This window comes from Sceloporus occidentalis, unplaced genomic scaffold, assembly GCF_023333645.1.
Source record: "Sceloporus occidentalis isolate IW3139 unplaced genomic scaffold, rSceOcc1.0.p SCAF_8, whole genome shotgun sequence".
In the NCBI taxonomy this organism is placed as follows: Eukaryota; Metazoa; Chordata; class Lepidosauria; order Squamata; family Phrynosomatidae; genus Sceloporus; species Sceloporus occidentalis.
Window position 1 is genome coordinate 23839381 of NW_028316988.1, and position 27847 is coordinate 23867227.

A 27847-nucleotide genomic window follows, 5' to 3' on the forward strand; every position below is an offset into this window, starting at 1 on the left:
ACTGGGGCATTGTTTGGCCATTTCTTCTTGCTAACTGCTGTCAGTCTGAATGGAAACCCTATGAATGAGAGACCATTAAGTCTATCATCACCAGACTTCCCTAAGTCTTGCAAAGTCATGGCTGTGGCTTTCTTGGAGGAGTCTATCCAATTGCAATGCAGTCCTCCTCTTTTCCTATGGCATTCCCCTTTGCCAAGAATTGTCCCCTTTTCTAGTGAGACCTGGTGTCTCCTGATATATCCAAAGTACGATTTATTTTTGTTAACTGTCTCCCAGTTGACGTTGACATCTTGCGACCCTAGGAATGAGAGACCTCCAAGACCCCTGGTTACCAACTGTCCTTCTCAGGTCTTGCAGACTCAGGGCAGCCATTGTGGGAGGTTTTTGATGGAGTCCAGCCATCTGGAATGCAATCTTAGTCTTTTCCTACTTGTTAGTTTAAAATGAAAACTTTGAAGTACCTTGAGCTGCTCTTCCTTTTTTGTGTGGTGCAGGAACCTGTCCCTGTTCTTCCCATGTTATGTCTCTGCCTCTTACACCAGATCTATCTGTTGAAGAAATCATGCGCACAAATACGTTTATGTGCTGTTAAAACGCAGAAAGCTTGGGCTGTGTTGGCAGAACATGGCCGATAGAGGGCAAGAAAAGACCAGGGAAGAACCCATTCGGATGCATTGATTGATTACAAATGGATCCAATGTGTTGAATTGAATACAGTTCTTGTATGCCAAACACTCCTTTAAGGGAAAGCAAAAGGCTACAGTCTCTGCTTTTTTAGCTGACCCAGTTCTCCCAGTGCTCCCTGTTTGGTTCTTAATGTTCCTATCCAGTGATGTTATCCAGGTGTTTTGGAATGGACTGGTCATCCCCACAAGCTTCTCTCAAACCTCCATTGGGGAGTGGTTGCAAGGGAAGGGGGAAAAAGAGGCCACAGATCTCCCCAATAATAATTCAGACCCCCAAATTTATAGCATTTGCAGTACCTTAAAGTTGCACTTGAGCACTGAGAAATACATCCTAAGAAATGGAGGAGGCACAATGTTCCTCACTGGCCTGTAAAACCTCTCCAATTGCTATTTAGCCCCCCTGCCCCAGGAATACCAATGTAGCGCCAAAGCTTGCAGATTTCCCCTGACAAAAGTGGGATCTCCTTGTCTTCTGAGCTTTGTCTCTCTATTGCTAGGATGCAGGCATGTCCAGTGAAAGAAACATTCGCTGCTTGCACCCCCATAAAAAAAGATAAACCCCCCATAAAAAATGTAAGCACATACCCCAACAAAGCGTGATGGTTTGCATGCAAAGAAGGTGAGGAGAAGGAGCGAGACCAAACATGGATTCAGAGTATTTTATTACATCAGTCTGTAATTCTGCATACGCTAGCAGTGTACATAAAACACTGTGGAGAAAAAAAAATATTGAATATTCCTAAGAAGAAATACTAAGTCCGTATCCAGAGCTGAGTATACCCTCCATCCCCTCCCCTTCCCCAAACTATCCACCGCCGCTTTCTGGAAAGACAAGAGAAGAAGGAATTAAAAAAAGAAAAGAAAAAAAGATTGATCATTGGAATTAATTAAAAATAAAGAACCGAGGCATAAATTCCCTTTGGGTTCCTACCTCTGTCTCTTTACCGCTACACTAAGAATAGCACAGATTACATGGTCAAAATGTTATTTTATTTTTATTACTGTTATTGTGTTGGGTTTTTTTTGCATACATTAATATTTTTGCATACAGTCATCTCAACAGCCCTGTAAGGTAGATCAGCATTTGTGTTTTTCTTTTATAATCCTCTGCAATTCAGCAGGAAGGAAGGGGTAAGGAGGGAAAAGATTTGCGGAGTCTGTGAGGGCAGAGGCTGCATCTACACTGCAGAAATAATGCAGCTTCACACCAGTTTAACTGCCCTGGCTCCATCCTAAAGATTTATGGGATTTGAAGCTTGGTGAGGCATTAGCACTCTGGCAAAGAAGGCTAAAGACCGTGCAGCACTAGAAATCCCAGGATTCCATAGGATGAAGCCATGGCACTTAAAAGTGCTGTCAAGCTGCATCATTTCTATAGGATAGATGTATGAGAGTTGGGATTTGAATTCAGGACTCACAGTGGACAAAGTGAAATAGAGGGGTGGGAAAGGGGCCTGGTCCCTTCCAGCTGAACATCACCAAGAAGCCTTGGGGGAATCCTCGCTCCTCACCCAAAGGACAGCTGAAATAACCCGCTGTCTAAACTGCGGATGGAGATCAACTGCAATACAGTCTCTCCCACTTGGGGTAACGGTTTGGATGAGTGTTTGGATGAAGAAACTCCACTCTTCTTTGAGGGATCACTTCAGAAATGTAATGCACCAACTCGCCTTTGTGTCTCCCATAGAGCTCTGTGCAAAGGATGACAATAGCCCCCACTTTGCTCTATTTGGGCACAATCAAAATCCAGCATCCTCAGAGCTGAATTGGTGCCCTTGACACCCGACTCCCCTGGGTTTCCCATTTTCTGGCATTTTCCATTTAATGCTTCTTTCGGGATCCTTTTCACATGTCACAATTAAAGGTCCTATAGCTGCTATGGCAATGAATCAGGGGGTCTCACTCTCACACACACACACACAACCGCATGCACCCAACATACCCTTGAAAGCCCATTCTTCATCCCAGATGGAGTAGTGAGTCTGCCGGAGCAGGGCATCCACTCTGGGCTTTCATCCAGATTTTTTGTCAGCTCCCAGGTGCTAAACCTATTTTGTGGGGTACAGTATCATCCAAAACCACAAAGCAGTGACACCTTTATCGGGCCAGCCAAAAAGCTTGCAATGTGTATAATGTGCATTTTGGTTGGCCCAATAAAGCGTGTCATTGTTTTGTGAATTTTGGATGATAATGGACTTTGCTGTATGGCCAACATGGCTACCCTTGGATATGCTATTCTGTGGGAACAGAGCTCAGCTCAGCACCATCTTTCCCTCTTTTAAAAGTTCACACTTAAACCTCACACTCACAAAGGAGACAACCCCTCAGCTGCAACACGGAAGATCCCACACTAACCGGCACAAGTGAAGGAAATAAAAGAGTTAAACAGCACCTATTGCCCAGCGCCTGCTCCATCTAGAGTGCCCCACCATGCACTTCATACCAGACCCACCCAAATTTTAGATATATATAATGTATATATGTGTGTGTGTGTGTGTGTGTGTGTGAATGAAAAACCAACACCATCCTTCATTGGCAGGAGGTTTGTACCTGGCTTTGAAGGCGGCTGCTTTTTAATGGGAAACAGAAACCCCCATGAGGCTTCTTGGGAGAGAACATCAACCTGTTTTTAGGCAGTAATGCATTGCTAAAATCTTTCCTAATCTTTTTAAAAAATGACAAATGTGTGTTTCTTTCGCATCAGACCTGCCCACGGTTTCAAATATCATTCAAATCCCAGAAAATAGAGCTTACTCTTTCATGAACTGGGATGTAACCATGTCAGCTTCCTGCTTCCAACGTATTATTGAGATCTGCTCTTCTCTTTTTTTCCCCTAAAAAGAAAAGAAAAAGATTTCCATTCCTTGCTGGTTCTGCCAAGAGAGTGGGCATTTCCTTAATGCTAGAACCAACTATGGTACGTATTAAAATACTGTTAAAATCTCAGAAGATGCCACATCAGTGGTACTAGAGCACCAACCCTCCGCCACGAACAGCAGCATCTTGTCAAGATCTTGTGGGTTTTTGAAGAAATAATTTCCTTCTTTTTCTTGCTCATTATGGAGAGATGTAGAATGGATTTCCCTTTTTTTTTTAGCAAAAGGGTGGGCAAATGGACTATTAAATGTTCTGAGAACAGCCATTTTGAGAAGGGCCACAGAGAAAAATGGGGGGACTTGGGCTTCCTGTGGGAAGAGGTACAGCCCATGGAAGGATTGGGGGGGATTTGGGTCTTGGCCCTCAAAGAGTTGCCCACCCCTGCCTTAGTACTAGTCCAACATTTAAAGCTGCAGAGCTTAGTCAGGAGAGAATACCATGTTTCAGTTTTCAATCCCATTAAAAACCCATCAAGAACCAGGCTACAACCTTATCCATCCCTCCTGCCCCCTTCCACCACCCTGAACCTCAAATTTCCTTCTCCTTTTCTACAATGGATCTGCATGACATTTTTAAACAGGGGTTCCCCAACCTTCACCCTCCTCCAACAACATCAGGATTTAATTTTTTTAAACAGAAGAAATGGCTTTGTGGGATGTTGCATTGGAACTGGCCCGGAATGTCAGCCCGTCCTGCGCATCCATGGGAGCCTCCATCGCCCCTCTCGCACCTGCGTCCGTCTCAGGGCAAAGCATCCGGGAGGTTGTCGTCCGAACTGTACAGGGCTTTCCAGAAAAAAAGCTCTGAGAGGGGAGGAAAAAACCGGCCACACAATGGCCATAGATATAGATATCTAGATGCGCAAAGGAGCGAACGGGGCCGGGCAGGTGAGGCGCCATCAGCCGCTGTCCGAAGATGTGTGGGGGGCGGTGGAGGGAGATTTCCGCCGCCGGGTGGGAGTCCAGGAGGAGCGTTCGGAGCTGTTGGAGTTGCCGCACGTGCGGGCCAGGGCCCGGTGCTGCTGACGTATGGCTTGGCTAACAAGGCCCGGAAGGGCATGGAGGGTGAGTCCCAATAGGTCAATTTTGCCCTCCAAGACAGTGATCCGCTTCTCCAGGTCCTCATTGCGTTCCTGCAGTTCAGACACCATGTCATACATCACATTCTGCGTCTGTTGGGAAAAGAAAGCAGGGCTGGGTCACAGGCAATGGCTTGGAAGGAATACCGCAAGCTCAAAATGGTTTTGCAGGCATACCTCTGGTTCGTAAATTTATTCATTGAAATATGTATGGTTCAGTTTTCAGTCCCATTACACTCCCACACTGGGAAAAAGGGGGCATATAAACACAACACTAAGCAAACAGACACGGTTCTGGCAACCCTGAATTATCAGCTGCTAATTCCCAGTCAAGGAATGCCTCTCTCCCTTTCCAAAAAACAAACTCAACAACCAGCTGACCTTAGACAAATCCACCAACGTGTTTGCCTGGTCGCTCAGCTTCCGTTGCTCCATTTTCACGCTCCTCAACCTGGAACATAAAATAACAACGTCAAGAATTAAAATGGGGTATTGGAAGAGCAGGCAGCATCCTATCGATGGGATGAAGTAAAAGAGAGAAAGAGAGAGACTCCACCATCACGGAGCAGAAGACGGACATGCATACAATCCTGGATCTGGCGTGGCCAGATCCAAAGGAAGACGTGGACACATGCAGCCAGCCAATGTAGTGGAAAACCATTGGCGTGTGGGACAGGGGAGCTTAAAAGGAACCGGGGGGGCTCCCTAGACCAGGGCAGTCCTCCTTTGCTTGAGGTTGTACCTGACAGTTTTCACCTGGATGAGGAGATGCAAGGAAGATCTGCATATTTTCCTCCTCCTTTATAGAAGAGGACACCTTGTCAAAAAAGGGTGCAACTGATGGGACTCTGTTCTCCTGACATTTTGGGAAACAGCTAACTGCTGTTTCCATACCCTCCCAGGAAAGACCTCTCTTGCAACATATCCAGGGGTAGCCATGTGGGCCTTATAGCCAAGTACAGTACCATCCAAAATCCACAAAACAGAGACATCTTTATTGGACCAATCCAAATGCACATTGTACATGTTGCATGCTTTAAAAGCTCCACTGGCTCTGTCTAATGGGATTTAAAGTTTACTTCCTGGACTGAGTCTCCCAGTATCCACTGGGCCAAAAGGAGGAGGGTGTCACCTGCATGAATACTGTTTTGTACTATCTGCACTGAGGACAACAACCACAACATCTTAATCAAATGCAGGGCTATGACTAACATTGTCCATTTTTCTTCCTCTTTCTTTCTGCAGTATGGTTTTTAACATGAGAAAGCAGGGAGAGTGGGTGGGTTATTTTTCTGAAAGGTGTTTGCATAACAGAGAGTGAGCATGGTTTGGGTGTTGGACTACCACTCGAGGACCAGGATTCGAATCCCTGCTCAGCCATGCAAGACCTTGGGCGAGTCACATACTCTCAACCTCAGAGGAAGAAGGCAAAGGCAACCTCCTCAAAAAAATCTCCAGAAACCCCCTTAGAGTTGTCATACATTGGAAATGGCTTAAAGGCACACAACAGCAACAAGGTTGTCTCAATGCCCACTTGCGTGCGTGCGTGCTTGATGATGAAGAGGAACGGGAAGCCCATTTAAAAATGGACACATTCTCCAAAAACAATAACATTAAAAAAATTAAAACAGATGCTACATTGCCCAGCCTCTTTTATACAACCAGATCAACTCTGTTGTATGACACAGGCAAAAAGAAGTGGGAGAATGACTGGGAAAATGGGGACAAAACAGCATTTGTTTTGCAACTGCAATGCGGCTCGCATGCTACAAATCCATACTTCTCTCTCTCTTTTTTTTTTTTTTAAAACATAAGAATAGTCATAATCTCACAGCCAAGTTTCACACAGGACAAAATTTGGGAGAGCTGACCAGATGTGACAAGTGCAAGATGCAAATATGGGTGACCGGGAGGTGGGTGAGAAGCCTGCCAGGTGGGAAAAGAGGGTGTCCCGTGGGCTGATGAAGCCACGCTCTGTTTCTGCCCAATCTGCTGGAGGGACCAGGCTCGACCCTTTACAGTCTGGAACAAAACACAGAGCGGATTCCCTTTAAAAGGGCCATCTAAGATGCTGTCCTTATTTGGGAGAGGCTTCAGCACTTTCGAGATTGATATCCTAAAAGCAGGCAATAAAACTCAGTGCCCACAGGGTGCTCCCCAAGGCATTGAACCTATTGGGCTGGATCAGATTTCAGCACCTTAGAGATCCCACTTCTTAGTGGTTTTAATGAAGCTCTCCAAGGTCCTAAGTCCCCTTGGAGGGAAAGAGTTCAGCACCTTGGGGAGCGAATTCTTGGGTGGTCAATGGAGCCCTCCAAGGTGTTGAACCAACCTGGGCAATAGAGTCCAGCAGCTTGGTTAGCAAATTCTTGGCTGTTGTTGAACCATCTAATTAAAAAGACTGTATGTACAGCACTGTGTAAATTTATAGCACTATATAAATAAAGCGTAATAATAATAATTCCCCAAGGTGTCAAGCCTACATGGGGAATAGAGTCCATGGGGAATAGTGTCTTTGACGGAGCTCTCCAAAATTCTGGATCTACCTGGGCAATAGAGTCCAGCACTTCAGGCAGTAGCTCTTCAGGTGATGCTGACAAAAGTCTCCAAAGTTCGGATAGCAGAATCCTGACTAATTTTAATGGAACTCTCCAAGGTGCTGGCCTATTTATTTGTTTATTTTATATCCTGCCTTTCTCCCAATGCAGAATTCAGTACAACAAGGTACAGCTAACAAGTGTCATAAAAAACAATTAAACAATTAAACAAAAACAAGCTAAAGACACATTTTAAAACATAATAGATACAGACACACTAGAGCCACTATAAAACCTTCATCTGTTTTAACAAGTTAAAAACAAAGGCCTGACTAAATAAATATTTCTTTACAGGCTGATGGAAAGACAACAGGGAAGGAGACAACCAAATTTCCTGGAGACTTTCCACAACTTGGAAGGGGCCACCAAGAAGACCTTGTTTCCTGCGTTCCCATTAAATGTGCCTCTGGTGGTGGTGGGACCATGGGAAAGTATTCCACCAAAGTGCGAAAAATATAAATGGGTGGAGGAATAAAATTCAGCATCTTGGATAGCTGTTTCTTAGCTGAGTTTAATAGAGCTCTCCAAAGTGCTGAACCTATTGAGTAAGGTCAGTATTCAGCCCTTTGGATAGCCATCTCTTGGATCAGTTTAATGGCTCTGTCCAAGATAGTGAAGCTGTTTTAGGCCCAGCATTCAGCACCTTTGACAGCAGGTTCAAGGAATAAAACCCAGCATCAACCCACTGTCCCCCTGACATGGAAGCTACTGGGCATGCACTGGCCAGTGTGTGCGCACGCACATGTGTGCCTTTTCTGATAGCTTTCTAGAGTGTGGGAACCAAATGGACAAACCATGCAAAGAAAGAAAGAGAGAGGAGAGAGAGAGAGAGAGAGTGTTGACATTCGAGGAAAAAAAGGCAGCTCTGAGACACAAAAATCAACTTACTTCTGGGCTCTGCAAGTATGGGGTTGGAGGGAGGGGCAAAATAGAGACAAAAAAACAACAACAGAGGTTTAAATAACACAAGAGAAAGAGGGGGCAGAGGGCAGACATGTAGGCAGACAGACACAAAAGCAGCCTCCACCACCAACACCCCCCCTTCATCCACAGACCCCAAACCCTGCCCCTAAATGCCAGGAAAAAGTCCGACACCCCACTTTCCCTCACTGATCCCCAGCAGAGGGGGAGAAGCAGAAAGCTCCACATAGACATAGCACACAATGTGCAGGGCATGAGACTGGAGGGGGCAGGGAGTGGGGTGGAGAGAGAAGGATGCTTACTCCTCTGAGTCATAGAATCGTCAATTTGGAAGGGTACCCTGATGGTAATCTAATCCAACCCTTCCTCCTGTGCACAGAATCCAGAGCTAGATCCTCCCCAGTAGATACACACCCAAAATGATCCCTTCAGAGCATATCCAGAGAGAAAGATTTAGGAACTAAGGAGGGTACCCTTAAAAACTCTATGCTAGGTAAGGTTGTTGTAATTCATAGCCAGGGTGTTATAGTGGTGAGAGCACAATGAGGGTAACGGGTAGCCTTCCAGCTGTTATTGGACTACAAGCCCCATTGGACTACTGAGGGATGATGTGAGTTGCAGTCTGACAACAGCTGAAGGGCCACAGGTTGCTTGGCATTGCACTTTGCTCATGTCTTTGATTGTGGTTCCATGGGTGTTTGCGAAAAGTTACAATTTTGGACCTCAACTCCCAGCATCCCTCTACCAGCATGCTGGCCATGGGATGTATAGTTCTGTGTTTAAGCAATCTGTGCAGCTCCTGGAAGTTCTTTTCTGGCCAACTCCATTTTTGTTCTATATCTAATGTGGCCTCTTGCAGGGGTCCCTAGAGACCACTTCTCTGCTTCTTCCAGTGGGAATGGTGACTACTTAGTAACTCATTCCTGTTTTTCCAGCTAACATCCCAAAGCTCTGATCAGTAGAGAGGGGAGGAAGAGGGTGGGTTTATGGGAGACAAATAGCAAGCCCTGGGGTGGGATTGGGTAGGATTGAAGCAGGTAAACATGTTTGACTTACTGATGAATGGCTTGGAGGAACTTACGCTGGTGTTTCCGCACTTTGGCATGGTCGACTTTCTTCACCAGCTTTGTGTGCTTATAGATGAGCCATGTTTCCCTGAGTACGTTGGCGGCCGAGTTTTTCACCTGAGGAAGGAGATGGGGGAGATGGGGGAAGGGGAGGATCAGGGATTTTTGAAAAGAAGGAAAGAGGGAAGGGGGTCAGAAGGGGGACAGGCATCAATTGGGGGAAAGAAAATAAGTTACACACATTTCCAAATATATCAGTTTCAACAAGGATGCTTGATAAGCTGGAGTGTGTCCTGAGCTCAACCAGCTTTATCAAAGGTCTGCAACCCACGAAACCCTACAAGGAGTAGCTTAGGGGGAGGCAGGTATGTTTAGCCTGGAGAAGGGAAGACTGAGAGGGGTGAGAAGAGAGCCATTTAAAAATATTTGATGGTATTTCCCGTAGACAATGGAGCACATTTGTTTTCTGCTGCTCCAGAGCATGGATTCAAATGACAAGGAAAGAGATTCCACCTCAACATCAGGAAGAACTTCTTGGACTACAAGAGCTGTTTGAGAGTGGAAAAGACTGCCTCAAAGGGCAATGGACTCTCCTTCAGAGGTCTATAAGTAAAAGTCAGATGGGCATCTTTCAGGGGTGCTTTAGCTGTGTATTTCTGCTCCAGCTATGCCTCAAAATTCCCTTTTCTCTGCTATGTCTCCTTATTCCCCCCCCCCCCCCCTTGTTGAAGACAGCCACCTTATAATGCCGTCCAGCCCTCCACCCCTGCTGGAATCTGTCGGTGCTAAGGAGGGAGACCAAAAAAAGACTTGTTCTCTTACCCGCTTGGTTAGTTGCGTATCCATCATGAAATTGTGGACGTGTTTCTCGGCTTTGGTGAGTTCGAGTTTCCGAGCAACGACAGCAACCACAAGGGCCGTGCACCCAGCCCCCTGAAAATAGAGAAGAGAATTTGCAGAGATCATGGGTGGCACATGCCCTGGTGGTGCAGTGGTTAAATGCCTGCACTGCAGCTACTCACCCACAAACCATAAGGTTGCGAGTTCAATACCAGCAAAAGGGCTTAAGCTCGACTCAGGCTTGCATCTTTCCATAGGTGGCTAAAATCAGTCCCCAGATTGTTGGAGGCAATTAGCTTACACTTTGTAAACTGCTTAGGGAGTGCTTATGTGCACTGATAAGCAGTAGAGACATGTACTTGCTATTGATATTGCTTGGGGGGGGGGCTCTGTTTCCCTCAGATTCTGTTTCACTCAGCAGCAATTGGTGAGTCCCATTGTATTTTATAAAGTGCACCCTGTTTTGCGTATCATTTATGCCTCTGAAATGCTCCCTGAACCTTGCAAATGTGTCCATTATCAAAGCAAATTGTATTGCTCCTCTTTTGTTGTGTGCCTTCAAGTCAATCCCAACTCACTGTGATCCTAAGACTAGCCTATCAGAGGACTTTCTTTGCAAGATTTGTGTGTGTGTGTGTGTGTGTGTGTGTGTGGTGTCTCTGAGGCTGAGAGAGTGCGACTTGCCCAAGATCACCCAGGTGGGTTTGCATGGGATCCAACCCTGATCTCCAAAATCCTAGTCCAACTGCTACACCTTGCTGGATCTCTCAAACAGTCCTGGGACATGTGAAAAAGGAGGAGGAGGAAGAAGAAATATAGGAATAGAGAGAAATCAGATATTGTGTGGTCCCTTACCATGATTCCGGTGAGCAGACAGACCCCTTTGCCACAGTAGGTGTGTGGGACCATGTCCCCGTAGCCAATGGACAGGAAGGTGATGGAAATGAGCCACATGGCACCCAGGAAGTTGCTGGTCACATCCTGTTTGTCGTGGTACCTGCTCCGAAAGGGTCAGGGGGAAGAAGGAAAGTCTCCATCAAAACCTACTTTGCTTCTCCTCCACTCACAGGGCAAATGCTGAGATAGGGCCATGTCATCCCTCACAAGCACAATCCAATCTTTACCCCTTGCAAGTTGCCACTTGGAAAGGAAGCGGGAGGAGCCTTTTGCGATAGACAAATATCAATATCAATAATGCTTGGAGCCAAGGTAATGAATTTGAACCGGCTAGCGGTCCATTTCTGGGAATGATAGAAAGTGTTGGTTATGACCTTTGATGGCCTACGTGGCTTTGATCCAGACTCTCCAAAGAACCATTTATCTCTCTTTGAGCCTGCCTGGGACACGGGAGACAGGGCTTTCTTAGTGGCTGCTCCTAAGTTGTAAACCCATGGGAGACTCTCTTGGCCTCTCTTTGCTCCCTTTTTGCTATCAGGCAAAGACCTTTCTATTCAGTCAGGCCTTTGAATCTTAACATACTGTGGCAGATGGGTCTTTTAATGGGTTGCGTTTCTCATGGACTTCTTCTGAGGCTGAGAGAGTGTGACTTGCCCAGGTCACCCAAGACATTTCCATGACTGGACAGGGATTTGAACCCAGGTATCTTGGAATCCAATGCTCAAACCACTACACCATGTTGGCTCTCACCAGGGTAAACATGTTGTGTTGCTGTTGTTTTGTCTTAAATTATGGTGATGCTCTCCTAGGAGTTTATTGGTCAGATTTGTTCAGTGTGGGTTTGGCATTGCCTTCCTCTGAGGATGCATCCACACTGCAGAAATAATCCAGTTTGACACCATGTTAACTGCTATGGCTCCATGCTATGGAATCCTGGGATTTGCAGTTTTGTAAGCCATTTAGCCTTCTCTGTCAGGGAACTCTGGTGCCACAACAAACTACAATTCCCATGATTCCACAAAATGGAGCCAAGGCAGTTAAAGCAGTGTCAAACTGGATTATTTATGCAGTGCAGATGCAGCCTGAGGGAGTGAGACTCGTTCACGGTCAAGGAGAGGGGATTTGAACCCTGATCTTCCACAGTCCTAGTCCAACATAACAAACCACCATACTACCCTGGCACTCTGCCCCAGGCACACACAGACACGCAGACACACACAGACACAGACACAGACACACACACAGCCATTAAAAGACCCTTCTGCATAATAAGTTAATCACCAAATGTTGGTTAAAATTTAAAAAAATGTTTTATCTGGATTCTTTTGTTTCTTAAGGCATTGTCTTTCCATTAGGGATAAGGAAGGCTCTCAGCACATGTCTAGCAGTTGCAGAGCTTCCCTTTGAAAAGGGAATGCCCCTTCTCACCATTTACAAAAATATATCAATTTATAGACCATCCCATCCCATTTACATGTCAGTTCCAGCAAAGGCTCCTGTCTTCCGCCCCATCCTTGTGGCAACCTGACATTCCCCATGGTTTTCCAAGCTAGCCTCCCTTCCACAGCTTGCTCTCTTCAGAAATTCAGACAAACCTCATTCCACTAGTTTTCTAGAACTATTTCAAAGCAATGAAACTGAAGGGTTTTGCTCTTTTTAAAAATAAAAACCAAGAAGCTTCTTTGGTCCAACTGCATGTGCTTTTGAAACCAAAATACTGCCCCCCCCCCCCCAAGCAGTGGCTGGTGCCTTCCATGTCATTGGGGCAAAGAATCCATTCCAGGACTTTGTCTCAACCTCAAAGAGTTGGTTCAGGAAAGCTGCCATTAATGGCCACAATGAAACCTGGACTGGAATCTCTGCACAACTAACATGGAAGCCCCAAACCACTGTGGTTTCCTTTGCTTCAGAATGCTGTGAGACTCAAAGCTTCTGGATGGATTATTTGGAAGGAAGTCCTACTGCGTCAATGATGCTTACTCCCAAGTATGCAAGCAAAAAAATGGCCAGCCCTTTTTTTATCCACTACCTAATAAAAATGGCCTCATCCAGTACAAATCATATTGTGGGTTAATACTTGATTCAGGGACTCTTTTGCAGGGTGGCACCCCATCTCTAGAATGTTCTCTCAAGAGAGACTCACCAGGTATCTACAATGTTCTGTAGAACTTCAGAAATTATTTCTTAATGCTTTTTAGATTTTACTAACTAACCTACTGGCTCAGTTTAGTGGCAAGTGATGTGTTAGGTTTTCATGGACTTTAACGCATGAATAAAATAAGTTTTAAAAGGCCTCAAAATCAGAGGGCTCCCAAAAAAGGCAATGCATTCCTTAATAGAAGTTTGAATCATGTAGGAAATGACACACACATTTCCCCTTGCCAGATCAACGATACAAAGAAGGAATCTGGTCCATACAGTTGTCTCGTTGTGGTGGCCATGTCACTGTGAATCCGCACCTGGTCCTAGTCTAAACTGTATGGGAACTATCCAGGGTCCAGGATCTATCCAAGGGGATGTGAAGAATTAGCAGCTTGCATCGATTTTTAAAGGAAGTGTCCAAGCGAAGCTCAAAAGCAATGATCAAAAGAATCCTCCACAATGCTGAACATATTTTAGAGTCCGTGTTTCAACACCAGGGTCAACAAGCCTTGTAAAGTCCAGAAGAATACAGTACAACCCCCCTGCCCATATCCCCAGGGGCTCTGAAACGACGGATCATAGCAAAGCCTATTGAAAATGATTGATTTCTGGCAGAGGGTGACCACAGAATTGTGCATCTCTCTAGGCCTTTCTGGTTTATGTCACATCTATGCCAGCCTTCTCCAAGCCCAGATGTGTCGGACTAGAAGCCAGTGTGGGCCAACGTATTTGAAAGGCACTGGGTGTGAGAGCCATGTGGTCTTAACAGGGTCTCAAATGCTGCGTCCCTGTTCCTCCCAAAACCCTTCAGCAAAACCCTTCAGTGCAAATTTTGGCAGCCAAAAATGTGAACATAAAAAAGGGAACAATGCTAGGTGGGAAGGAAGCCGGATGAGTGAGAGAGAAAGCGAGACTGAAAATGATCTTGAACATGGAAAGAGCCAACACAGAACACGGAAAGCTTGGGAAGATGCAACCAGTGGTGCTGTGGCAAATCCTGAAAAGCAGCCTCTCACCAAGACAGTCCCTCCAGCAACACCCTCCAGGAAACTCCAAACATGCAAGAAGACATTTAATTTATATTTTTGGGGAAAATAAGCTCTTGTGGTTTTCAGGTCTTTTGTAAAGCCAATGCATCTTGCTAACTGAAGACCAAGCCGTCCCCAAAATATTGTGGATTGCAACAGAGACAAAGTTTATACCAATCTACTGTTGATGGGAAAAACCAATTTGCCTCCCTAGGAGGTTTGACATTAACTCAGAGGAGCCTGAGAGGTGGCAGATGGATGTCATAGTCCCAGCATTTTGGCCCTGGCTCCACTACACCACTGGATGCACCTCAAGAATTGTGGGAAAGGAAAACATGCAAAAGGAAGGAGGAAGAAGACTGGGGAATTTAGGCCACCCTAGGGAAGAAATAACCAAAGCCAAAGAGGAACAGAGAGGCCCAGGCAAGTCAGATGATGCCAAGCAAGGCAAGAGGAGGAATTTAGGATTGCTGCTCCCCCCCCCCCCCCACTTTGCCCCAGACGCTGCTCCAAAGACCCAGCTAGAACCCAGAGCTCTTCTCCCTCACCATGTCTCCTCTTTGCATCCCAACTCTGGTCTCCCATCACCAAGATTTTGGTCTTTTTTGCCCAAAACCAGAGAAGGGGTGCATCCCTGCACACCGCCTAAAGCTTTGCTTGGAACCTCAGATCACAATGCACCAAGGGTAGAGATGTAATGGAGGAAGCATTGTGAGAAACTTCGGGAAATGATAGGGCCAGTTAGGATCAGTGGGGAAGAGATAAGATCTGAATAGGGTTTGGGGATCTGAGGTCAGTGAGAAGTATTCTTTATTTGAAACTGGGGTGCTCCCATGTTCTCTGTGTGGAACCAGCATCACCCTAAATGTATACAGAGCTGTCACTAGGGGTTGCGGGGGGCTTGGATGCACCAGGTGGCACCTTAAGGGGGGTGACAAATAAATACTGGCCTTGGAGAAGATTTCCCATACAAATGGAATTTGTATCCCAATGCTAGCAGGGAGGGGTTCTCCAGAAACCAAAGCGGAAAAAGATGAAATCAAAATGAAAAATATGAACGGATGGATGGATGGATGGATGAGGAGGATGTTCCTTCCAAAAGCCAGAGCCTTTGGGATTCCTTCAAGATTCACCAGACCCTCACATTGGGATGATTACCCCCCTTGCTCCCCCCCCCCGAAAGCTGGACCCTCTTTTTGACCACCCCCTCCAAAAATGGCAGCTAATCTTAAATTCTAAGCAAATTTCAGCTTCCGTGCATGGAGCGTGTTTGCTCAGCAGCTACGACACAGAACTCACAGTTTGTCCCTACGAGAAGCACAGCAGTTAGAGAGAAGGAAAAACAGAAATAAACAACAGCATGGTTACTGAGCAAGTTTAAGGCTGGAGGAAGACAAACAACACAACACAGACACGCTCACGCACGACACACACGCACACAGCAAGGAAAAGAAAGCAGATCCACACACAGCACCAAGAGTCAGAGTTGGTCAACGACACCCTTGATCTGGGGCAGGTGAGGGAAAAACCTAGATCCTTTCCCCTTGCAGATTTTTTCAAGTGCCATTTCTGACCTTTGAAATAAGTAGACGTATATGCTGGAACTGTTTCAATGCCCTTGATTAATGTTGAGCCCATTAAAGAGAATGGTGGTGTTGATGCCACTTTTCTAGAGAGGATGAGAAGGCCTCCTGGTTCCCCTTCGTGGGAACTGATTGGTGTTGTTTCTTTTTTTATGCTCTTCTAGGGAATAATTTGCATAAGATGGGGATAGCAAACTCCCACTTGAATGCAGGGAATGGCTAGCATTGCATGGACCTTCTCAGTGGTCTAGCAACAATTTGGGAGGTCTGCCAACACTACCACCATGGTTGCCCCAGACCCTTCAGCGGTCACAACACCAGTTTCCAAATTCCACTTTCATTAAAAGTAACATAAATCAAGACTGAGATTCTATGTTTTATAACTTTACAAATCTGTGCCTCCGCTGTAGAAACACAATTAAGCCCAATGAGGGAATGGCAAGAATGCTGTAATGCACAACAGGTACTTCTGATGGATATTTCCTAGCATTTTACATCAGGGCCACAACTGGGAGGGTGCTGGGTGTTGATGTGTCTTGGTGCCCATTTTACATCAGGGCCATGGCACATAGGTCACTCTACTGGCTACTCTATGGTCAACCCGATGGAAATATAGATATCTCGAAACTATTCAATTCCAGATACACTGCCTGAGTTAAAAACAGCACAAAACAGCAATCTCTATCGGCAGATCTACCCGGAATTGTTTTAAATGATGAGTTTTAAACTACAAATTTACTGCTTTAAATGTTTTTACTGTTGCTGTGTACCTTCAAGTTGTTTCCAACTTAGGGTGACCCTCCCACAGGGTTTTCTTGTGGATGTGGCTGAGGTTTAGGAAAGACCCACTAAAAGCAAAGGAACATTCCCAAACTCAGATGGTGAGGCTTATAAAAGGAGGCAGGGATAAAATAAGGTTTTGTGTGTTGATGGGGTGGTTCTCCTTCCCTCTCTCATTCCATTAGGAGCCAAATCAAGAAACATGGCTGGTTTCTGGTCCGAAAGAGCTGGGTTTCTCTTCCACTGCCCCAGGGGGGTGCCAGCGGGGACACCTCTGGTCCCACCCCTCCCTCCTTCCCACCCTTCGCCCTTCCAGAGACAGAGCCCCTCAGAGGCCCTTACCTTTCGCAGACACGGACGGTCCAGGCAGCGATGATCCAGGAAGAGATGCTAAAGACCAGGAGGACAGTCCCAGGGCAGATGGTCATGAGGGTCTTCATGACAAAGCGGGTGTTGAAGTTGATCTTGTTGAGGGCCCCGATGCTGCGGGAGGAGGCATCGGTAAAGAGTTTGCTGTGGAGGAGCATGACCCGCCCAATCAAGTAGAGCCGAAGGAACATGGGGATGGAGAGGATGATGTCCACATCAGTGTGAGCCTCTGAAGTGGTGTAGGTGAAGGCCAAGCGGGTGGTCCAGGTGAAGAAGTATTGTCCAGGGATGGGGTGGATGGCGCAGACAATCAGCTCCAAGCTGATGAAGAAGATCCGCTCATACGTCATGGCAATACGCCAGTCATCTGCGCCGTTGTCCACCATGAAGAGCTGAGTGGGGAGCAGGGAAGGGTGTCTAGTATTATTACAGGATGGAATCTTCTATTTTGGAAATAACTCATTCCAGGTTGAAGTGATCACCAGAATAAACATGGTTCAACTAGATAGCTCTTTGGTATTTATTGTTATTGTTGCTGTTGTGTACCTTCAAGTCATTTCCCACTTACAGTGACGGTAAGGCGATCCTATCATGGGGTTTTCTTGGCAAGTTTTGTTCAGAGGTTTGCCATTGCCTTCCCCTGAGGCTGAGAGAGTGTAATTTCCCAATGCTTTTCCATGGCAGACCAGGGATTCAAACCCTGATCTCCAGAATTGTAGTCCAATTCTCAAACAACTATGCCATGCTGGCTATTTAGCGATATGCATATTGCTCTGAGCAAATCATGCCAAGAAAACTCCTGACAGGTTTGCCTTAAGGTTGCTGTAAATCAGAAACAATGTGAAGGCACACAACAAAAACAGTAACAACCCAATGTTTCTCCTACTTTTGTAGCTAAACCCCTGTCCTCATCCTCCTTTCTTTTTTAAAAAAAGAGATGGAAACTGAGCATAACTCTGAGGATCAGGATGCCAGGAATCACTCTAGGGAAAATGTGAATTCACAGACAGTGGATGAACCAAACAGTGTGGGATCACTCTGGTCTCCGGGGAGTCTTTCTTCCCTCAGCTGGTGAAGGGCAAAGCAAGGTGAAGAACAGTCTGTCAAAGCAAGATTTATGTAGCCTGAAATTCAGGGCACACCTGTCTCTTCCCTCCACCACCATCCCCTTGGCACAAAGGCCCCTTCCTCTGCCTCGCTGTGGGCACCTCTGCATTCAGCCATGAGCCCTAATGACCATCTTAATGGGAAATCTCTCCTTGCTGTTTAACCTCCTGCCAAGTTGGTACCAGACGCCTGCCGTGCGTCATCATGTCTGCACACACGCTGGGCACCTCAGCCAGGAACGGTGGCAAAAACCCGCTCCTGCACAGCTGGGTGTGTGTGTGTTTGTGTGTGTGTATACTCCGTCGAGTAATGGCTTCGGGCTCCAGCGGGCTGCGAGGAGTCATGACTGGCCATCTGCTACTCTCTGCCTGCTCTTCACAAACACTGGGAAGCAGTACAACCTATACACACACAAAGAAACTATACTCGTATCTGGAGTACATGCCCTCCAACTGTCCTGATTTGACAGGGGCAGTCTCAGTTATTCTTCTGCCTTCCCACGTTTACAGCTACTCTTAAACTATCCCAGTTTCTCTCTCCTCCTCTCACTTTCCCCCTTTGTCCCTGGCTGACTTAGAATCGTAGAGTTGGATGTCCCAAGATAACATCCAGTCCCATCACTGCATTAATCCTGCAGTGTAGATGCAGCCTCAGACAATGCGTCTGTCCCTCTTACCTGGATCTCTCGCGCATGGTACATGATGATGAGGCCCAGGAGAATCATGGTAGACAAACTGATAAGGCATTTCAAGGCGAATGAATATGAAGACTCCTAGCAAGGTGAGAGAAAAGGAGGAAAGGAGGATCAGGCAGGAGATCAGTTTAAGCCACACGGCTGAGTTTACATTTGTAGAAAGAAAACCATGTATCATAAATCAGCCTGTTTTGTTCAGAGGTACAGGAACTTTCCGAGTGCTGTTTGGCTTCCCGCTAAAATTTCCCAAGGGAAGTCCAAATTTGACCCTAGTTGAGAAGCTGACCAATTTCTTTTTCCTCTTGATCCCAGATTTCCCCCATTCTTACCTTCGTGTAGACCCCCCAGGACAGCTCCGTCTCCGTCACCATCACCACGATGCCAAACATGCCAAAAATCAGGGCGTAGTCACTCAGCCGCTTCCGCTTCTCAAAGAGGGCCCGCCGGTGACCCAACCGGTAGCCAATGTTTTGGTTCTTCTTGTGACCAGGGGGCCGGGCCTCGGCGTCTTCTTCTGGGCACCCGTCCGAGGCCTTGCCGTGCTCGCCCTTGGAGACCACCACCTCCAGGCCTGAGTCGTGGAAGGTCTGGAGCGGCTGCGTTTCAGCATCTAACTCGTGGACGTTGCGGTGGGAGGAGGCGCTGAGGCTGCTGAGGGGACGGATGACGCCTCCGTTGTACCTGCAGCTGTTCATGGCTATCTCTGCAAAAGGGCTGGGCTGGGCAGGGGCGGCGGCAGCGGCGGCGGCACACTTGAATCCGGCATGGCTCAGGGTTCGAGGGTCAGCATGGACCTGGAAAGAAGGAAATGCAAAGACTTTAATTCCAGGATCGAAAGAAAGGAAGCATCTCGTCTCCTTTGGATGTCTGTCTGAAAAGAAGGGCTTCCTTTGGTCTGCTCAGGTTTCCTATATCAGTGGGGTTTGTAATTTGGGGGTATTACCCCTTATGGGTTTACTATGACTTTGGGAAAATCACAGTCTCTCAGCCTCAGGAGAAGACAATGGCAAACCCCCTCTAAACAAATCTTGCCAAGAACACCCTGTGATAGGGTGGCCTTATTGTTGTTGAGTGCCTTCAAATCGTTTCTAACTTATGGCAACCCTAAGGCATGGACTTTTCTAGGCAAGATTTGTTCAGAAGAGGTTTGCCTTTCCCTCAGGTTGAGAGAGTGTGACTTGCCCAAGGTCACCCCATAGGTTTTATGGCCAAGCAGGGAATTGAACCCTGGTCAGCTTATGGCAACCCCATTAATTCTTTAGGCGACGAATCCTCAGAGGTGGCTGTGCCATTTCCTTCCTCTGAAACCGAGATTCATTTGGATCCATTGGCGCTCTCTCATCCAAGTACTAACCAAGGCTGATCCTGCTTAGCTTCCAAGATCAGAGGGGATCTGGTGCCTTGAGGGTATTTAGGCCTTACATGACTCTCTAGAAAAGACAATAATGCTTGGTAAGGCAGTAGGAAAAGACAGAGACTGGATTACGGATGGACAGACTCCATCCAAGAAACCATGGCCATCCTGAGCCTGCAAGACCCGAGCAGAGCTGTGGATGATGGGGGACTTGGAGGTCTCTGCTTCATAGGGTCACCATAAGCTGAAGTTAGCCATGAACAGCAACAGCCAAGCTGTGCCAGAGGGGAAGGGAAGCAGAGGAGGAGGGAGAGAAAGTGACAGGCAGGCAGACTTATTGCCTTCATATCCATATAAATTGACTTTGCAATATCTCCTTGCAGAGCGGCATTTTAGTCTTCTGGAAAGTCAGGGACTGCAAAGAGAGCCTCCAGCCATATTCGGGGATGTTTTGAACTGATTAGGAACTGGACTTTGAATGGCAAGCAAGAAGAAGGGGGGCAAAAATACCACCGCTAAGTGTTTTTAAATGGAGATTGGTGTTACTGCTGCACAAGTCTAGGATTTATTTATCCCATGGATATGTTTGATTTATTTAAAACATTTCTGTATCGCCTCCCAGCCCACAAAGGCTCCCGGGTTGATGGACAAATAGAAACCAATTAAAACAACACAAAGAGAAAAATATTTTTAAAACATATTAAAATCCTCTTTTAAATCTCCCGAAAGCCATCTAAAAAACAATCCTAGAGTGCATGTTTCAAACACTAAATGACATGCAGAACAGCACTGTTTTGGAAAACTAAAAAGAGACAGTGGCAGCCTAACTTCCTTGGGCAGGGAGTTTCACAGTTGAGGCGCTGCTACAGCAAAAGCCTTGTTACATGCACCCACCAACCTAGTTTCTATAAAATAATAATAATGGTCCATGATTGAAGCAGAGCTGGAAGAGGGCCCTACGGATACCGGGGAGTGCTAAAAAGGCAAATGAATGGGTCTGAGAGCAAACCAGACCCATCTCAAAGCAAAGGTGACCAACCTGAAGCTGTTGTAAGACAGCAAGATTACTAGAAAAGGCAATAATGCTTGGTAAGAGAGAAGGCAGTAGGCAATGAGGAAGAAGACCGCACTGCAGGCAAAGAGACTCACAGTCAAGAAGGAGGCCCAGGAGCAGAGTTTGCAAGCCCTCAGCAGGGCTGCTGGAAACAGTTTGACTTGGAAGAGGAGGAGAAGGAAGAAAAGATAGAAAGAGGAGAAAGAGAAGGAAGGAGGAGGAGGAAGGAGGGGGAAGAGGAAGAAGGAGAGGAAGAGGAAGAGAGAACAAAAAAAGGAGGAGGAGGACAAAGAGGAGAAGGAATGAGGAGGAAGAGAAGGAAAGGAGGAGGAGGAAAAGAGGGGAAAGAAGGGAAGGAGAAGAAGGAGGGAGGAGGAAAAGAGAGCAAAGAAGAGGAAAAGAAAGCAGGAAAAGGAGAAGAGAAAGAGGAAAAGAAAGCAGAACAAGGAGGAGGAGGAAGGAGAGGAAAAGAGGAGAAAGAAGGAAGACGAGGAGGAAGAAGAAGAGGAGGAGGAGGAGCAGGAGGGAGTGGAAAGAAGAAAGAGGAGGAGGAAGAAGAAGAAGAAGGAGAGGAAGATGAAGATGAGAAGGAAGGAGAAGAAGAAGAGGAGGAGGAAAAAGAGGATGATTTTTTCTCCCAAAAAAGTTTAAACTCATTACATGCCTCTGCCATATCTCATATATGTCTCACCTCCAATTAAGGCAAACCAACACTGAAGTGTAATGAGTCTGATGACGACAGCGATGATGATGATGATGATGATGATGATGATGATGATGGGAAAGAAAGGCACTTATATTCTGAACAGACCCGTCTGCTCCAACTCGAACCCATCTCAAAAGAGGAGCAAGAAGGGAATCTCAGTTAGAAAGGAAGGAAGAACCTTTCCAAACCTCATGGAGAACCAAAGCTCTGTCTAGGGAATGGCCTTTGCCAAACGTGGATCTAGAGAGCTTTGGGTCATTTTCTAACAAATGAAACTTTGCGGCCTCTCAGGCCATTGGTGTGCACACAAACATATACGCACACACGATGGCTGCTGGCATGGTATCATTACGGATGAGACCCACAAACTGCAGTTTTCAAATAGCCAAGAAATCTAAAACATGTGAGGGGTGGGAGGAAGCTAAAGCACTTGAAAATCTTTCACTGTTTCGCTTGTTTTCGCCTCGGTTTTCGTGGGTTGCTATAAGCAGCCTCTGCAGATGCACAGCAGCTCTCTCTTCCAAAAAGAAAAATCCTGAATGGAGGGAGGAAGAACATGTGAAGGAAGGGGCCAATGCAAATGCACCACAAATCTCTTCTCCATCCCTTTCAGAAAGATAGAAAGGAAAGGAAATGGCACATTAAGGCTGCATGCACACTGGAGACATAACCCAGTTTGGCACCGCTTTAACTGTCCTGGCTCAAGGCTATGGAATTCTGGGAGATGGAGTATGTTGTGGGGCCCAGAGCCAGGATGCTGAAAAGCAGTGCTAAACTAGGTTATGTCTCCAGTGTGCATGCAGCCAGAGATCCCCAGGTACCAAAGACCTGTGGAAAATGTGGGGATGAAGGCATGGAAAAGGCCCAGTAGTGCCCATAGATGGAGGAGGGCAGTGGGTCCCTTCAGTGCATTAGATTTATTCTGCCATAGCTCCTTTTGCAATTTCCCCCCAAAGGGCAACCGGGACCCAGTCCACTCCTACCTGGCGCATCATGGTTCTCATAAGGAAACATGGCTCTTCAGAGGAATAACAAATTTCCCTTTTTAAAAGCACGAAGGACCTGGCGAAACAGAGGCGTTTAGATCTGCAGAGACGGTGGCAGCAAGTGTTTCCCTGATGCATCTGCAGATACAGATCTCTCTCGCACACCAAGAGAGAGACACATATATAACTGTGTACAGAGACACTGAGACGCATATACATTGCGCACAGACACACACATATGACACTCCTATATACACACAGAGACACACATGTGGCAGGGACAGAGGCAAACACTGCTCTATATGACTGTGTCCAGACACACGGAGAGGCTTACACATTGCGCACAGACACACACATGTGGCAGAGACAGCCACACACACACTAATCTATTGCCTTGTATACCAACACAAAGAGATGCATGTAGAGGGAGTACAAGAACGCACATGTGATGGGGATAGAGACACACTCACATGTACAGAATTGTGTCCACACACATAATACAGGTGCATATGTACACACATGCGGCAGAGACAGAGGCACAAATTCATAGAATCCCTGAGCTGGCAGAGACCCTAAGGGTCATCCAGCCTGGCCCTCTTCTGCCATGCAGGAACTTCCTATCAAAGCACACACACACACACACACACACACACACCAGGACAGACAGACAACGCACACACGCACACACACACACACACACACATATATATATATGCAACTGATCATATTGACATGTGGCAGAGATAGACAACCACTGACAAACACACACATATCTGTATAGGCACAAGAGGGAAACCTATGGAGAGATAGGTGGATAGATAGATAAGCTGATAGACAGACAGACAGATAAGTAGAGAGAGAGAGAGAAGTAGATGGATGATAGATGGATAAGCAGATAAATAGAAAGATAAATAGGCAGACAGACAAGTAGAAAGAGGGAGAGATAAGTAGATGGATGACAGATAGATGATAGATAGATAGATAGATAGATAGATAGATAGATAGATAGAGGAATAGTCAGAGAAGTAGGTAGTAAAGAGATAGAGAGATCAGTAGATAGACAGATAAGTAGATAGGTAGGTAGAGTAGATAGCTACAACCCATAGTTATGAAAGAGTTGAAGAAGGGAGCCACTCCGCAGCCCTGTTTTGGGGCACAGCTTGGATCCCAGAATGATCCCATGGAAGGCAACCAGATTTCATCAATGACTGAATGCCGGCATTACTAGCAATCTCTCTCTCTCTCTCTCTATATATATATATCTATAGGCTCTTCCTCCAAAGAAGAAGGCGGGGGAGGGGAGGGGTGTGTGGGGCAGACCCCCCAAAGCCCCTGGCCCCCTCCCCGTCTGGGGCCCTCACCGCCTGCTTGCTGCTGGCCTGGGCGCCTAGTGGTGGGAGCAGTTGTGCCGAGGAGGAGGGCTGGTGGAGGAGGGAGAAGCCGGTGCGGACCAAGGCGGGTCGGGGCTGGCAGCAGGGGCAGCCCGGCCTGGAGCGGACCCTGATCTTGGGGGGCCAGTCGGCGCCGCAGTCCGGGAGGCTCCGCGGAGGAGGGTGCCAAGGAGGAGGATGCTGCTGCTGCGGAGGAAGAAGAGGAGGAGGAGGAGGAGGGTGCTGCTGGTGCTGCGGGCGCCGCCGAGGCCAAGGCCCGGGAGGAGCGAGAGGATGCTGCTGGTGCTGGTGCTGGTGCTGGTGCTGCTGCCAAGATCCGGCGCAGAGGGCTTGCAGGGAGAGGAAGACCAGCTGCCCCGGGGAGCGCCGTCCGGGGAGGAAGGAGGAGGCAGGAGCAGCAGCGGGGCCTCGGGGACCGGACCCCACCAGCACCCCCGCCGGCATCCCCCTCGCCACGGCAGGGAGAGCGGCGGCACCAACACCGCCAGCAGAAGCAGCAGCAGCGGCAGCAGCAGGAGGAGGAGGAGGAGGAGGAGGAGGAAGGCCCGGCCCCCATTGGACGCCCAGGGCCACGGCGCCGTCACGCCGCACAGACAGCAGACCCCCCTCGCGCCCCAGGAGGAAGGCAGCAGGACGCCACGCGGAAGGGAACGCAGACACGCACCTGCCTGCCTTCCTCTTTCGTTCTTTCTTTCTCGCTCTCTCTTTCCTTTTCTCTTTATTTCCCCCTTCCTCTCTTCCTTCCCTCCTTCCCTTCTTTTTATCCTCCTTCTCTCTACCTTTTTTCCTTCCTTCCTCTTTCTTTCTTTCTTTCTTTCTTTCTTTCTTCCCTCCTTCCTCTTTCTTTTTTCCTTCCTTCCTTCCTGCTTTTTTCATTCCTTCCTTCCTTCCCTTCTTATTCCTTCCTTAGTGCCTTCCTCCCTCCCTTCCTTCCTTCCTTCCTTCCTTTCTTTCTTTTCTTGCTTGCTGCCTCACCTTCCCTCCCTCCCTTCTTTTTTTCTTCCTTCCTTCCTTCCTTCCTTCCTTCCTTCCTGGAAGCCTGAGAGGAGGCAAGGAAAGAAAGATGGAGAGAGAGAGAGAGAGAGAGAACACGGTTCTCATGTTCCCAATTCACAGGATTTGCCCGTGGAAATCCAGGGCTTCAGGAGGCACAAAAGGTTTCTGACATGACTGGGAAAAAGGAGGAAAACAGAGGTGTCAAGGAGTGCCAAGGGATCTCATGGCACCTTCCTTCCTTCCTAGTCTAAAACAGAGCTGGGCAACCTGAGGGCCTCCAGATGTTGTCCCTGCATGGCCAAGGATGATGAGAGCTGCAGTCCATAAACACTAGTAGGCCCACACAGCATTGCCTGGGCCCAGTTTAGGAGGACCAACATGTCTTGGTGCACAGTGGCTTCTTGCTGTCTCAAAGCCAGATCCCTATTCTGCCACCACAAGGACTTGGCACAGATTTAGGAAATCCATCTTCAGAACCATGAGGGCTAGGAACATATTTCCCACCTTCTTCTTCCCAACAAAGGCACTCAAGGCTGCACCACTTGGACAGTCCTGGCATTGCTACCATCCCTCACCCTCTTTCTCTGCATTTGGACCACGCTCCTGGACTGGAGGAGAAGGTCCCTGGGCGCCTCTCCAAAAGACTTGGCAGATTTCGTGGCACAGTTTTGATCAAACCCGCCAAGTGGGCAGCCAACATCCGCCTGGGGTTTGGCTCCGACTCCCTCCTTGCTCTCCTCGATGCCACTCTAGGAAAGCTCACCCGCTCAGCCATTGAATTGGCATCCCAGCCTTGGCCAATCTAGCCCAGTGTTGCCAACTCAGACTGGCAGCCGTGACTTTCCAAGGTTTTAGGCAAAATGTGCCCTATCTGAGACCCCTTCTTTGGGACACTGCTTCCTCTGGAGCCCCACCTGGGACCTTTGCCACGTTGTTTTAAAGTGTTTTAAACCCTTTTGCCTTTTAAAACTGTTTTTTAAAATTCTTTTAATATCCAGTTTTAATATTGTAATAATTCAATTCTGTTTTAATGTACCATTCTTGTATGCTTTTCATTGTAGTGCTTTTTTAATATGGTAAGCTGCCCTGGGTCACAGTTTTGGGAAAAGGGCATGATATAAATAAATATCATCATCATCATCATCATCATCATCATCATCATCATCACCACCACCTGAGGACTTATCTGGGACCTTCTGGCATTCCCTGATGGTGCATCTACACTATAGATTTGTAGTTCTACAAGGTCTTTCGTTCCCTCTGCCAAAGCATCTACAAATACCAGGATTCTCTAAGATGGAGCCATGGCAGTTAAAGCGGTGTCAAACTGCCTTATTTCCGCAGTGTAGATGCACTCTGGATGTCTCCCGTCCGACGAAGAAGCTTCCTTATAGATGGAGTGGCACCCTTGGCCTTCTGGCCCAACTCTGACTGGCAGCAGCCACTGCTCTCAAGTTCCAGGGTAATAATTCAGCAAAGAAAGAAAGAAAGAAAGAAAGAATCTGCCCTTTAAAAATAATTTGTTACGCAAACTCATTGCAAAGATCAAAAAAGTAACTCCTCACCCTCAATATGTCTAAATGCCTCTTTCATTACATTCCTTGTTCAGAAAGGAGGAAGGTGGAAATCTAGAGAGAAAGCTCAGGAAACGACCGATACTCTTAAATGCACCCAAATTTTCAGGGAACACCTTTCCAAAAATTGATGCAAAATATCTACAGTGCCTTTGTTACACTTTTTTAAAAACACACACACAGAAAGTCACAATTCAGTCAGTAGTTATTAGGGAGGCTGGCTTAGCACCATCTCAAACCCTGAGGTTGGTGGACCAAAACTTGGGGACGTGGGCCCTACAGGTGGCATTAAGCATTGCGCATTAAGTACACAGCCTCAGAGGAAGGCAAAGGCAAACCTCTTCTGAACAAATCTTTCTAAGAAAACCCCGTTATAGGTTCTGTCTTAGGGTCGCCGTAAGTCTGAAAATGACTTGAAAGCAACAACAACAAAGTACTAACCCTAGCTGCTCATGGCTTGTCATCCAAATGCACACACAGAGAAGATAACCCTCTCTAAAAGGCTTGCTAAGACTAGGATAGGTTTGGTTTAGAGGCACCATAAGTCGGAAATGACTTGAAGGCGCACAACAAACAACACCATTTGCCATTGTATTTCATGGGATTTGAGTGCCCACAGATTTTGGTACAGAACCAGACCCCTGTGGATACCAGAAGGCTTCACTGCGTAGACCTTTAAATTCTGCTCTCATAAACACAGCCGAAATGAATTTGCATGCATATAGTTTCAAGTGGTTAAAGTGCAAAGATGTGGTGTTTTTAAAGAAAACTTTAAAAGAAAAAAAATTAAAATTTTAGTCCAACCCTTTTAAATCTTTACTGTTTTGAAGGGACGGAGGCAGGTTTTTGGGGAGCAATGGTTTCACCCCCACTTTGGGTGTTACTCGGTGTGGTCTGCACTCCCTGCACCCCTTTTGTGATGCCTCTGCAGACATGGAAGCCATTGAAACTGAGTCCCTCTTACGGCTGGGCCACCCCTTTCATGAAATCCCACTGCAAAGGTGGGCTTATCCATGGGGAAGCCAGGTGATGTGGGGCTTACCTGCTCCACTCCAGTCCTGCATGGTTCGGAAATCCCTTTGTTATTCAGCGGTTCTTCAGGCAAGTGGAAGAAGAAAAG

General features: G+C 47.0%; 1 protein-coding gene across 4 annotated transcripts; it reads right to left on the bottom strand.

Moving 5' to 3' along the window:
* Positions 1-1331: 1331 nt before the first annotated feature.
* Positions 1332-27847, bottom strand: LOC149308278 (small conductance calcium-activated potassium channel protein 2-like). 4 transcript variants are annotated; one of them, XM_089535435.1, is made up of 9 exons: positions 27770-27847; positions 18996-19460; positions 18649-18744; positions 16839-17257; positions 10922-11066; positions 10049-10159; positions 9216-9343; positions 5023-5092; positions 1332-4734 (listed from the first exon to the last, which is right to left on the bottom strand). In XM_089535435.1, exons 2-9 carry the CDS (start codon positions 19359-19361, stop codon positions 4462-4464), a joined length of 1608 nt encoding a protein of 535 aa, XP_089391561.1. In that variant the 5' UTR covers positions 19362-19460; positions 27770-27847; the 3' UTR covers positions 1332-4461. The 4 variants fall into 4 exon arrangements, with proteins under 4 accessions (XP_089391561.1, XP_089391560.1, XP_089391559.1 ...); XM_089535434.1 differs by lacking the exon at positions 27770-27847 and adding an exon at positions 24128-24370 and having other exon boundaries at positions 10922-11063; XM_089535433.1 differs by lacking the exon at positions 27770-27847 and adding an exon at positions 24128-24370.

What these genes read in the sequence shown, in the direction of transcription:
- LOC149308278 (XM_089535435.1), bottom strand. Translation starts at nt 19,361, where the DNA reads ATGAACAGCTGCAGGTACAACGGAGGCGTCATCCGTCCCCTCAGCAGC. An exon ending in ACCATGCGCGAGAGATCCAG is followed by an intron (nt 17,258 to 18,648) that starts GTAAGAGGGACA and finishes CTCCCCACTCAG; the next exon opens with CTCTTCATGGTGGACAACGG. An exon ending in CGTTGGTGGATTTGTCTAAG is followed by an intron (nt 4,735 to 5,022) that starts GTCAGCTGGTTG and finishes TTTTCCCAACAG; the next exon opens with ACGCAGAATGTGATGTATGA.